Genomic DNA, 13,331 nt, shown 5'->3' with positions numbered 1-13,331 from the left:
GACACAATTGCAATAGGTTTATGACTGTTTTGATAATTTTCCTTGGAAAAATCACATAAATGGTCATTGAACTTTGACCCAATATGCAATGTGGTCCTTGCATTTTTTATTTTTTCAATGCGATATCTTAACTTTTGGTACATATTGAGACTAGTACCTGGATCATATCAAGATATTCAATGTTGTCTCCGAACTTAAATTAATTGAAGGATAATATTGGATGTTTTCATATAGTATAAGGGCTAGTTTGAACATTTTGCCAAAAGTTCATGGATGAGATTGAATAAATTAAAATTTTAGGGACGATATTGTACATCGAGTTAAAGTTAATGGATCATATTAAACAAATCAAAAGTTCATAAATTATTACATATTAGGCTAAATTTTTTGCACAATCTAACTCATTTTCCCAATAAAGTTAGTTCGGCTTCATTCTGCATTGCCCGGCCAAAACGAGAAAGAGAACCCTGCTTTTCCGTAGCAGGATCCAGTTCATTTTGACGTCAATGTTACTTGAATAGGATTTCTCGTTGGGGGACGAGGATATTCGTGGGCCAGGTTCATTTCCAGAATGACGGTCGACGCGATTTTGTTCGATCCTGATTTTGTGACCCACGTCGCTCTCTAACAGGGCAGTTTACACGCCATCTTAGATAGCGAAACTTTTCAATTTTCTTTTTTCTCGGACGGCTCTTCCGTAGGTCTCAAAAAAGGCTGGGATATTAAACAGTCTTTGACTAAAGAACGAATCTCTTTAGGTTGCGTTGGATGATCCAGATTGGATAACAAACTATCCTAATCGGTGTTTGGTGACGTTGACAGGATAAACCCGGATACGTCTGGATAAAATGTTGGGTAAGAAATCCAGCATAAAAGGGTGTGATAAACCTGGATTAGATATAGTATTTGAAAACTGACTCAATACTTGTCACGTCCCAGGACAGCCCCACGTTAGGCGAGACTCCATCCTTGGCGTTTGTCACTGGCAACAACACCCTTTCATCATTCCAGCGTCCTCGAGTATCTTTGCCGAGGCCCTTGGAAGGCTAGGGCTTACAACCTTATCTGTGGCTCCCTTTCTTTTTCAGTCGGTTATCCAGCTTTTACGCCATTACCGAATTATCTCTCAGTTCCTCTCTTTACTTCACCTCTAATTACTCATTCGCGGACTCCATTGTTCCACGATCTCGCTTTCGGTCGACTTTGAACTTGGCGCTCACCAAGTTTTTGATGAACGCTAGAGAGAGATCCCCCTCGCCTTCATGTCACAAATTTGCTTAGCTTCTTAGCTTGCCCTCCTCCATCACTCTCCCGCCACCGAGTAGTTCCAACTTCAAATCCTATCTTAAGTTGCACAAAACGCTGTAAAGTACTAATAGTTGGCCCAATTATGCTCGAGATGCTCATGGGAAAAATTACTAGAAAAGTCGTAAACCTATTGCACTTTTACCAATTGAGTCATAAATCTTTTCATTTTTTATCAATTATTTTTCTTGGTTTATCCTATTTGTAGCTCTCTTCTCTTTGTTTTTTGGTCTGTCTCTTTGCGGAGCGCAGGAGTCAAACCTTGATACTAGCGTCCCCATCCCCCAATCCCTTTATCTGTAGGCCTACATGCCTATTGGCTGTCATTTGATTCATTTGGCCAATTTCGGCCAGAAATTGCTAACGTGGATGCTAGTCATGCCGCATAAAACGGCCAAAACTGATGTGGATATTTTTTGTAATATCTATTTCAATTTTTTTCATTTTTTTTAATATATTTCTTTTCCTTTTTTTACTGTAGCTAATAAGGGTACTAAAGCCCTCACCAGTTGTGAGGCTAGCGTTACCCGCAACCGGCGACACTGGCCTCGCTCACGGCCACGATATCCTTGCCATCCGCATTAAAAAAGAGTTAAAAAAGAAACAATGAAAAAAAAATTATTCATGTCAATGCCGGCCGTGCCACGTAGGACGGTCGGTGTCCATGTTAAAGATTTTCGGCCCAATTTTGCCAAATGGACCAAGTTAAAAAAAAAAAAGTGAAAATATTTAAGACTAAATTGACAAAATTAAGTATTTTATGACTAAATTGACAAAAGTACAATAGATTTAAGATTTTGTTGGTAATTTTCCTGAAGTTCATGACTTACACACTTAATAAATTGAATTAACCATCGAGTGAACTTAATTTAATGAAACTAAGTATATGAGAGATCAAGCTCTTTCAAAGTGCTAACCCTTGTCTAAACATAGTTAATCTTTCGATTGATCCAAATTATTGTCCACACAAGATCGATTCATGATGTTTCTTGACTTGGGCGTCATTAATTGAGATTGATATTTACTGTTTTACGGGGTTAGTTTAATAAAGTAAGATACAAAGATTCTTAATTATTCTAGTATGGAGGCGACAGGTGTGGACCAAGTAAAGCTAGGCCTATGATGAGACGATCTATGACCAAAAACTCTATAAATAATGTCTAAATATCTCTTCTAACCCTAATGTACAAATAACCTCAGATAAGGAGCGGTTACAAAATGCAATTCATGATGGGCAGTCTCGGTGAGCTAGTAATAGAAAGGACAATAGAGGAGAAGCGCTCGAGTTTAGAATCATCCCTGTTCCGCATCAAGAACGATGAATTTCCAAATTAGGTGCGTAAATCATTTTTCTCTATTATTGTGTTTTAGCTTTTGGCTATGCAGATTTTGGAGGGCCGTTTTCACGGCTTACAATAATAGCTCTTGCGGGGGACCATTCAAGACTCGGAAGTGAAGAGGAGTATTTTATGCATCGCTTACAAGTGGAACCGTTTGAACTTTCCTTCTGATAAATTAAAGACACCAGCCTAATAAAATATTAAGCGAAGCCTCAGTCCATTCGAAAGATCATGTGATTTTAAAAGGGTCAGTTTTAAACACCTATGAAAGAGTGTTTTCCTTCATTTCTTTGTCCTTTCTTTAGGTGCTCTTGTAAAGGCAAGGCAAAGGAGGAAGAAGATAGAGGAAAATAAATTTCTCATCCCTGTACAGCACTTGTTTATGTATAGCCAAGCAAAGATGGTCCCTCCAAGCATCCATCTTTTATCTTCCTCCGATCACCACCACCGCCTTATATCCTCTCTTTATTCAGAAAAGGCAAAGCACCGTACGAGGTCTCTCTCTCTCTCTCTCTCTCTCTCTCTCTCTCTCTCTCATCTGCTTCAGGATTTATCACGGCCACTCTGAATCGTGTCGGGTTTCTCTTCTTGATCTCTTTCCAACCGCATGGTCAGGCTTTGCTCGCGCTTTGTCAAAATGGGGATGTGATCGTTCTTCGGAGAGAGCGCTTTTTGGGAAGCTGAGCAGCTGCTGCTGCCACCAAGAACTGCAATAATACCAAAAAAGGGCATTCCCCCCAACCTTTCATCAATACTGCTTGCGAAAAAGTAAAGCAGACTAATACAGTCGAGAATGTTCGTGGGACACGTTTTCTAATTATCTCTACGATGTTGAACGGCCGACCGTCAAGAGCGCTCTCGTCTTATCTCCTCCTGTCTCAGAGCAACCGGAGGATCATATGACAATTCGCGCCTCATCAACTAACTTAACTAACGCCTTGTTGGAACAACGAGGCATTTTTTTTTTCCCTCAGGCCACTTGGGCCAAAAAGAAGGAAAAAGGAACGTGCTTTAAGCAACCCAAAGATGAACAATATCGGAAGTTGATCGTGGAGTGAAGAACTGGGAGTTACCTGCTGTTGTTCTCTTTTGAGCCTGTCATTCTCTTCATGCAAGCGCTCAACTTCGATCTCCAACTCCAACGTATAAGCCTACACAGTTTTCCCCCACCACAAAAATAACAGTGGGTTGGAAATCCACGTATTAAAAAGACAGGATTTCCTACATCAAAGTCAGCACTAAAAAATAACCTAATTATAATATGTTCAACACTTCTTTCACAATCACAACTAGCCTTTACCCTTGTGACCAAAGAAAGAAAAAAAGAAACTAGCCTTTACCCTAGTATGTTGTCTACCCTCATATCACTGCACATAAAACTCATCGCTGCTCAATAGAAAAAAAAAGGAAGTGATTGATCATGATGGGGAGGACTTTGGAAAGTGTGACTAAGTTCACATCAATGCTGATCTGTAGAGGTTTACCAAATTGATTATTTTGTTCATCACTCCGGCGGCGGAAGGGGCGATTGATGCGTGGACATAAAAGATCTTCACGACACGATGGATAATTCGCTTCGTTTTAAATTAGGCCTTGCTCTAGCCTCTTTAGGTGTTATTAGATTCTTGGTAGCTCAACACATGTGCTCTTTGTGTGCTTATCCGTTCATAGCACAAGAATTTACTAATTATAGTAAAAGAATAAGATCGGGTGCATCGAACAACTGATAACTGTCTGCTTATGATAATATTAGGACACAGACTATCTTTGTCGATTTGAGGGTGACAAAGTGTCTGGAGCACCTGATATGTTGAGAAGCAACATAATTACAGAGAGAGCTAGGACCTGTTTTCTGGCTCGGGAACGTTCTGCAGACTCGCGGTTTTTCATCAACCTCTGGTATCGCCGGTCGGCCGATTCGCAGTTGTTCTCCATCGAGCTCTTCCTCTTTAAAGCTGGAGGGGATGCCACCGCCGCCGCCGCAGAGGGCGTGACATGCACGAAGGACGGCGGCTTCATGGTACAGACATTACACGCTGGAGATACTCCCCCGCGGGTATGATGACTACGGGACTGAGAAGTCGCCCTGACCCGAGCCCCCGTTTCCCTGTTCCGAAGACCAGACCTGGAGGTCAATCCCAAGCCGGACGACAAAGGGTCGGGATCATACTCATTTTTCCCTGAACCCGGTGTTGGGTCCTCGTTGAAGGGTCCACCAGCACCACCAACACCACCCAAGAAGTCCTGGAGGATTGCGTCGCCGTGGACGGCGGAGGAGGCGGTGGGAGCCGGCTGGTGGAGGGAGGACAAGTTGATGTCTTGCCAGAGGTCGTCCATGGATCTTAAGGAAGATGGAGGACCGGCGGAAGTTGGAGATGATGGTGAGAGCATCAGTGAAGAAGAAGATGAGCGCGTGGAGGAGGAGCTCGATTTTAGTGTAGATGAGCAAGATGATCTCTTGTTATTGCTGGTTGCCGTGTTTCTCGTCAACAAAACCAGGAGTCGACCCCATTTTGGCAATGACAGAGAGATTGCTGTAGCTGCGTTTCTTTTAAAAGCCTCAGCGTGTCCCAAATTATTGCGTCACCCGAACATTTAATTTGGTTAGATGGACAAGGGCAGTCAAATGAGTGGATCGAGTCGGATTTGGATCACATAAAAAAAATGACCACCGTTTTAAATCGATTCATTTATAAGCAATACAAATTTGGTAACACATATCCGACCCAACTCACATCATTAAGACGTATCAATATTTAACTCAATCTATAAAAACATATACCGGTTCATTAAAAGCCCATTAAAATTCATATTTGCTATGCGAATACGTTCTCAACTACTTTTTTTTTTGTTTCATATATTTTCTTTACTCTTTCTAATTTTCTATGCATTTTGACATTTTTCATTTTTCTCATTCCATTGGACTGCTTTTCGCATCCACTTTTAGATTTCAGAAATTCATTTCCGGCATTCTTCGAAAAACAAAGATCCAAATATCCGAAAGCTGCACGATAATTTTATATGGTTAGCATTAAACTTGTGTTCTGCTGCCTACTTTTTGAAAGATTTGAGGTGTTCAGTATGAGACAAAATTTAAATCTCATTCATTTAAAGCGAAAATAAAATGAAAGAAGAAACAGCAAAACATTTCGAGTACTCGTTCGAATTTTCTTCTTTCTCGAGATATATGACAAAATATAATTCCCTTTAAAGTTCAATTTCTGTCCGAGGGCCCACTAAATACGAGTTGCAAAATGGGTTTTGCTTGCTCTTGAGAGATGTAAATAGCGAAACAGTATCTCTCGAGCTACGTTAGATTTGGCGTTCGATCCTTTGCTCGCCTGGGTATGTAATTCACGTTTTGCCGTGCCATATTCACGTCGCATTGAAGCTTTGTGTCTCCCATCTAACGCAATGGACATTAAGTGCATTTAAGTGCATTAAGTGCATTTAAGAACGACTTCTGAGATATACGTACATCTTACATTTTTGGAGGAACATGAACTTGTGAAAACATGTGTCTACTCGTCTCATAAACAGATTAAAAGAATCGCGACGGATTACTATTCACGTACGGTTCAATTGAGCCTTTCATGACGCGAATTGAACTTTTAACTCTGAACACCTTCTGCGACGTACCCTGCTGGTGGTGATTCCGTCAAATTTTCAGTCCTAACTCGAAATAAACTTGTTGAACTCAGGACCGTCGCTCGAGTTTGAATCGAGCATCAACGCATGAATATTCGAATCAGGCTAAAGTTCAAGGAGTAAACTAAACCGACCAAACTCGGTCCGTTTGCGCCCCATTTGTTTCGTTCGTGCCTCGACTAAGTCTGATCAATTTGCAAACTTATTGTTCTGGTGAAGAAGCAAAAGCCAATTCTTCTTGCTCTCTGCGATTCCTCGACAGACAATTTCCATTTCTCTGTCCGTACCATTTCTCCTGATTTTTTAGAATATATTTCCCCATTTTTTCCAACAAGAAAAACAAAATTGGCTGTAATATCCAGAGAATTTGTCATCCGGATGTCACATACTTCCTGTTTTCAAGATAAATGAATGCCTAAATCGCATGTATGAGACGAGCCCTAGACCCCTCCGGATGTTTTCCTTTGCTCATCCTAGTCGTATTTACAGTTTGATTAAGGTCACGTTTTCGAAACTCAAAACTGCTAACATCAGCTTGTTTATCTAGTCCAACTTAACTACTTTCGGTAATTCCACATAAGCAGAGCAAACCCACCGTCAGGAGATACTACTATTCCTGAATTACAAAATTTAACCACAAGCAAAATTAAAAGAGATTGAGATTCCGAACGAACCAGTAAACACAGAGGCCGCGTCAATAGGGGCGTGCAATTCGCTGTTTTCAATTTCTTCTGCTAGTCACTGTGTAAACCGTCTCCACTGCTTTTGCTCTCATGTCACTTCTCTTGATCACTATCCAAGCAGGGCGAGAGAAAGCCAATATGATATTTGCGACGGTTTGCTCATCTAAGTGCACCCACTCTCTTTCCCCAGTTTAATGTAACAGTGACTACCTTCGCCATAACAAGTCCAGAGTTGAACACACGATTCGAAGCAAGGCGAGAATCGAAAGGAGAAAAACAATCAAACTGGACAACTCATATGAACTGATTCGATGATCAAAACGAGAAGATATCTCTACAATAAAAGAATCGCGTATTGTTAACAGTGTGCCAAAAGATGAGTACAGAAAAAGACCCGCTCCCGCTCAAGTGCAGAACTCAAAGACATTCATCCCACAGCAACCCAGAAAAGGATGCACTTTGATCTGAATCAACGAAACTTAAGAATCGCAAAAGAAAAAATGTAAAAATGCTCCCCAAGAAAAGACCTTAAAACAGGTTTTTCCACCGTACCATAAAACCACAAGTAATATTAAGAAGCATCCAAAACAATCTAAATACCAAAACAAGCTGTACAACCTAGTCCCCTATAGTTCTTTCGAGCTCCTCTTTCCATTTCATTCAAAGTTTCTTAAGCCTTAGTGGAGAAAAACCTGCAGATGTTTGTTATGCTTTTCCTCCATCCACCTCATTAAACTGTCATTCAGCCTCTGACGGAAAAAATAATATAAATAAAAGGCGGATGATCTCCACCTGGCATTCCAGAACCCTCCATGAGGCACCTTTCCAATAGCATTGTGCCTACTTTTTTGTGGTTCTGTAAGCATCAATTCTTGCTTGAAGACGAATACTGCTCGGTAACCTCCCCATTTGGGAGTTTCAACGTGCCTGTCCGTTCAGAAGAATTTCTTCCAGACACGTCCTCAGAGTGCAGATCTGCCTCACCAGTGACGTTATTGTCTGTTTCTGCAACTGCTTCCTCCATCGTAAATTTCTCCAAAGTAGTTGCCAGCTTGTTGTGAACAAATCCGCTAGGGGAAGGTGAATCATTCTCGATGGCAACCTGCTTATTTGGCTCGTCAATTCGGAAGAATTTCTTCCAATCACCACGTCTCCTGACTTTCCGATCCTGCACAAATTTCATGGCAGGAGACACCTTCAGTTGTAAATTGTCTGTCTACAATATCCAAGCAGAACCAACATCTCTAACTCATAAACACATACAGCAAAAGTAATGCTGAATCTAAGTAGATACGTTAATTTTACCACGGCTCATCATGCTCATCACTGTGCCGAGTTGGTAGATGCACAATGGAACTCACATATGAAAAACTTACCCACACTTCAACAATTCTTGAAGCTTTCAATGAATCAAGTATCAACTTTACGTCCCTGGTCATTTCCTGAACCTGCAAAAATACAGTGTCCAACATTAGAATTGTCTGTATAGTTGAAAGATGACATACCGAGAAAAGATAAAGGGCAAAAAACAAACTCCTAAGAGCTGAATCTGTACCAGAAGATGATATTTCACAGAAGTATCTAGAACATGAACATATCATAACCTACCAACAGAAGCTTCCATACCCAAGGTCATCAGGCTCAAGAAAGATCCTGCGGTAGTTGAGCAGATAAAGCAGATACAGACCGAAGGTATACTAAAAATGAAGTAGCCAAGAAAATCATGAGAGCATACTTAATTTGGAGAGTATGAAAGAAAATGTATAATTTCACATGCTGCCTGGCAAAAACTCGGTTCCCAACATCTGGAAAAATCTAATGGCAAGACTATCTGCCATAGCTATAAAAGTGTCTCCTCCATATGTTTGGAGGACACTAAGTAAAAGCACTGATATAGCCCAACTCAATAAGATCAAGAAATCACAACAACCATTGGATAGCACAATGGGAGCTGGCAACTTTTCTGATCCTACAATGCACACCGTAAATTCATTGACCTCCCATAGGACATAAGTAAATCACGCTCTTAAGTAGAAGCCAAAATGACCTCCTTGATTGGCTCACCTTTGGGTACCAAACTTCGTCACCTAAATTCATAGACAACGTGGAAATACACCCTGCCCAAACAATCACCCCCGCTCCCACCACCAAACACCACACCCGGCTCCCCCCCCCCTTCCCCCCTTCCCCGCTTCTCTCCTCCTCCCCCCCCCCCAAAAAAAAAAACACCATTACCACTAACAAAAGAAACAAGGAGGTACCCATCTCTATGTCACAAACAGATTCCAAAAGCCACGAAGGCTCACAAAAAGGAAATTTACACCTCTCAGAAAACTCAGACAAGTTCAAACAAGTTCCAGAGTCACTTAGGCAGAAAACCTACCTCAGGAATCAGCTAGTAGGGGCCACATTCACAACCTTTCCGGATCTAGACATTGACGACTAAGAAATTTCAGCTTATTTAACCTAAACCTCATTGGGAAAGGGCTCCAGGATATACTTATGTGGAATGCAGCCTTTGCAGAGGAAGTACTGGATGACGCAACAAGTGAAAGATCTGTATAGAATTGAATCATGGGAACCTATGATCAAGAGTTGGGATAATTTCTCTGAGTTCACCAGATTCAAAGCCGAAAATTTTGCATAGATTTGAGGAGCAGTGACAGATTTTGTCAAATTTCAGAATCTCTTAATCACAGCAGCAAACAAGAATGTTAAAGTTTCTTCTCATTTCCAGAGCAACAAAAATCTCATCCACTAGAAACCTGTTGCTTGACAAGAGCTTTGATGATTGAGGAGAATCTGAAGTCTTCTCTCTTTCAGATGTCTTTACTTTTTGAATTTCCTTTTAATAATAGTGAAGACAAGATGTTCTGGAGGATGTCAAGTGGCAGAAAATCCAGAATCAACAAATTTGCTTCATCAGGACAAAGGAAGCATCCTCATCAGTACAGCGAATTATCCAAACCAAGGCATTACCTATCCGGTGATTTGGAATTAAATACTAGATCAACGAGCACTTCAATATGAGGCTTCAACCGCTTACCAGTCCCAACTAGTACAAAACTCTGACATTGTTTCAAAGCACTTGATAAAGCACATATACAAATAACAGCATCCAGCTTAGGGCCCTCTTTAAAAGTTCAAGCTACAAAAGCTTGCACAGTATCCTTACCAAAAAAAAAAAAAAAAACTTGCACAGTACCGCATCAAAGTCGATGACCAATACATTTATATCTTAATATAAGTGGCACAGCCCCATACGAAATCTGCGTCCACTTTAACTCAATTCAAGTTGCGTATATAAGTCCTCAATTAAGTCAATTTCAACTACTCGTTATCATTACTTCGGGCTGGTTCAGCTTGATAACCATTAGTACTGTACATGAAGCATAACATTGTTTTCTGAAGTATTGAAGTAAAAGAGTGATGGTTGTGACTGATGAGCCAGTTGGCCTTGAAAGCCCTGTATAGCTGGCCCAAGCTCATGCAAACTAAGTTCCGTGAAGAAAAATTACTTTTCTGGCACTGGAAGCCAACACACATGCACATGCACACACACAGAGGACTTGATGGCTAAAAGCGAACGGCTTTCTTTATAGACTCTGTAGGCTGGGGCCTAATGTCTCACTTGCTTATGGAGATTTATTTGTGACAGTACATAGCAAAATGCCCCAAGTAACCTTAGCTGCTTGAGGCAATAGAGGTGAAGAATAGTCTACAGTTCTGCTACACCACAACATATCGATCCACAGAAACCATAAACTATCATAAGGCAGCCCATAAAAGTGTTCAAAGCAACTTTAATGATGTGTCGTTACAAGATATATTCATTTGAACGATATAGAAATTAATTGACAAGTATGTACTTATTCACGAAAGCATTGACATCATCAATGGTGAGCAAATTATAATTGAAATACAAATGAATGCGACATCAATCAGTTAACATGGACTTCTAGCCTTTTGATTTCTAAGCTAAGTAAAATAATAAGCTTCTGGACTGATAGATACTGGAAATCAACTATGCAGGGTGGATTACCAGAACCCATATGTGAACAGATACATCTGTTTGTTTAAAAATGCCAGTATGCCTCCCTACTATTAAGAACTGTCCGTATCCAACTATGCAATTGAGGCAGTGAGAGAATTATTTAACTGATACATCGTGCTCAATCTTCTATTTGTGCTAAACGGTTAAATCAATCCCCAGGTAAGTCAAGCATTGCAAACTGCAGAATTTTATATGGGCAATCCAACGATTGTGGAACAGTGAATATTACATACCCGTCTGAACTTTGCTATTATTTCAATAGAAACCCAGCCTTCCTCGTCCATGTTACTTCTCAGAAAAACGTCTTTAACCAAGTTATCATCGCTGAGATTCAAAATAGGTATGACAAGTATTACTTCCCCTCAAACTGGAAAAAAAAAAAAAAATCATGATCCGAACCAGTAGCCAACTACGATACCTGAAATAGTATTCTATTTGATCAACCAAAGATGCGGGCAAAGTGTTCTCATGCCCAGCTGCAGGCACGTTGCTCTCAGGGGCAGACACAGGCAGAGTGTTATCTGGTACAGCCATGGGCGTAAACATGTGTGCGGTTGGCGTATGAACCACATATTGCCAACCCGTGTAGGGATCCACATGCAATGCAGGAGAATAATATTGCGACGGCATCTCTGAAAATAAAAGTCCCCATAGTCAAGAAGAAGCAATCCCATAAAGGCTTACTTAGGATACCTAAAGCACAACTTACCAGCATAACCCATAGGCATTCCAAAAGGTCTCATAGGCTGCGGCCCCATATATACCATAGAGTTTACTGGTGGCGGTGAAAGCCTTCCGAAGCCCCTTGGAGCGCCGCTATGTTGCTGAGAGGGGTAATTTCCACGGTCATGATCACGCCTATTCCCATAATTATTACGAGAAGAATGAACCCTTTGAGAAGATTCAGGGTGACCATTCATAAGCTGTGGCCGAGATGGAAGACCTCCAGTTGGTCTGCTGTCCCAATTATTCCCCCGATAAGGAGGCTCTCCATTGGAAAAATCTGGCGGTGCAGGACGAACAAAGTTTCCATAAGGATTTGGAGACATCTGAAACATAGGGACTGGTCGTGGTAAAGGTTGTGAAGGAGGAGGAGGAGCGAAGCCAGTTTGTGGCCGCCAACTCCCACTGCCATTGCTTGCTCCAGTGCCATCACCACGTCTGTTCGGCCTTCTACGAACCTGCTGGGTGCGGTTTGGTGTTGTTCTCGGGCTTCCATTGCTGCTGCTACCTTGTCTCTCAGGTAAATTGGGAATGATTGGCCCCTATTCGAATCATATAAGCAGCATTCACAAATCGTCCAATATAACATGTAAGGGAGACAAACCTTCATCTTTTGCATCAGTAACAACTCAAATTCAATCTAATGGCACATAATACTTAATAAGTGCGACGTTACTCATTAACATGATATAAGGTAAGTGGCCTAGTGAAAAAGAAAAGGGGGGTAAGAGTATTAAATAATGTGGATCCAACAGCTTTAGTTGATTACGTCGCTCACAACACTGACGATAGCCAAACTTAGGACCGTGCAAGTTTATTTTGCAAATCTCAAACGCAATAATCACAGAATGATCGAAAGCTACCAAGACAAACCTGAGAACTGGAGGCCGATCCATTATTGACGGCTTTGGGAGTGGATTCGACGGATAGCGATTTGACTGGAGCTCTAGCAGACTCAGACAAAGCAGGCCAAGCCACAGAATCTCCCATCACAGGACCAGCCTCCACGACGTCGCTGGGCGCCGGCATCTTCCAAGCCGGCTTGCTCGGCCTCGACGGACCTGCATTGCCCCCGTTCACATCGCAACCCTCCGCTTCGGCCGCGGGATCGTCGGGAGCCGCCGCCGGAGCCGGCTTCGGCGGAGAGTGAGGCGGTTGCTGCCGCCGCTGGGGCTGCTCCGCCGCGGCCGGAGGCGGGGGAGGGGACGGCGATTGATCGGCGGGGGCAGGGGGCGGCGGCGGCGGCTGCTCGCCGCGGACGACCTGCGCCCACGGGGAAGGGAGGCAGTTGTGGCGGAAGCGGGGGCTGCTGGCGGCGCCGCCGCCGCCGCCGCCGGCGCGAGGAGAGTGGTGGTTGGAAGGAGAATCGGGTGCTGTAGGCATTCGAGAATGGAAGAGTGGGATTCGATGGAAGGGATTGATCACGAGATATTCGATTCGGCGAGCTGGCGTTGCGGCTGAGAGAGAGAGAGAGAGAGGGGACGGAGAGGGAGGCTTCTTGTTGCGGGGGGTTGAAGTCAGGAACACACGCCGAGAGCGAGAGAGAGAGAGAGTCTGAGTATGTTTAGGTTTTCATTA

General features: G+C 42.4%; 1 protein-coding gene and 1 pseudogene across 2 annotated transcripts; both read right to left on the bottom strand.

Moving 5' to 3' along the window:
- Nucleotides 1-2,981: 2,981 nt before the first annotated feature.
- Nucleotides 2,982-5,157, bottom strand: LOC115734970 (annotated as a pseudogene).
- Nucleotides 5,158-7,288: 2,131 nt separating this feature from the next.
- On the bottom strand, nt 7,289-13,318 carry LOC115736238 (la-related protein 1B-like). Of its 2 annotated transcripts, none has more exons than XM_048274498.1 (6): nt 12,627-13,318; nt 11,740-12,295; nt 11,449-11,662; nt 11,264-11,354; nt 8,282-8,424; nt 7,289-8,144 (listed from the first exon to the last, which is right to left on the bottom strand). In XM_048274498.1, the coding sequence occupies exons 1-6, from the start codon at nt 13,134-13,136 to the stop codon at nt 7,895-7,897; spliced, it is 1,764 nt and encodes a 587-aa protein (XP_048130455.1). In that variant the 5' UTR covers nt 13,137-13,318; the 3' UTR covers nt 7,289-7,894. The 2 variants fall into 2 exon arrangements, with proteins under 2 accessions (XP_048130455.1, XP_048130456.1); XM_048274499.1 differs by having other exon boundaries at nt 8,353-8,424.
- Nucleotides 13,319-13,331: the final 13 nt, after the last annotated feature.

This window comes from Rhodamnia argentea, chromosome 2 (assembly GCF_020921035.1).
Source record: "Rhodamnia argentea isolate NSW1041297 chromosome 2, ASM2092103v1, whole genome shotgun sequence".
Lineage (NCBI taxonomy): Eukaryota > Viridiplantae > Streptophyta > Magnoliopsida > Myrtales > Myrtaceae > Rhodamnia > Rhodamnia argentea.
The sequence above is the reverse complement of the archived record's forward strand: the minus strand, read 5'-3'. Positions and strand labels throughout refer to the sequence as shown.

What these genes read in the sequence shown, in the direction of transcription:
- LOC115736238 (XM_048274498.1), bottom strand. Translation starts at nt 13,136, where the DNA reads ATGCCTACAGCACCCGATTCTCCTTCCAACCACCACTCTCCTCGCGCC. An exon ending in CAAATAGAATACTATTTCAG is followed by an intron (nt 11,355 to 11,448) that starts GTATCGTAGTTG and finishes TTTGAATCTCAG; the next exon opens with CGATGATAACTTGGTTAAAG. An exon ending in TAATAGCAAAGTTCAGACGG is followed by an intron (nt 8,425 to 11,263) that starts GTATGTAATATT and finishes GTATTTTTGCAG; the next exon opens with GTTCAGGAAATGACCAGGGA.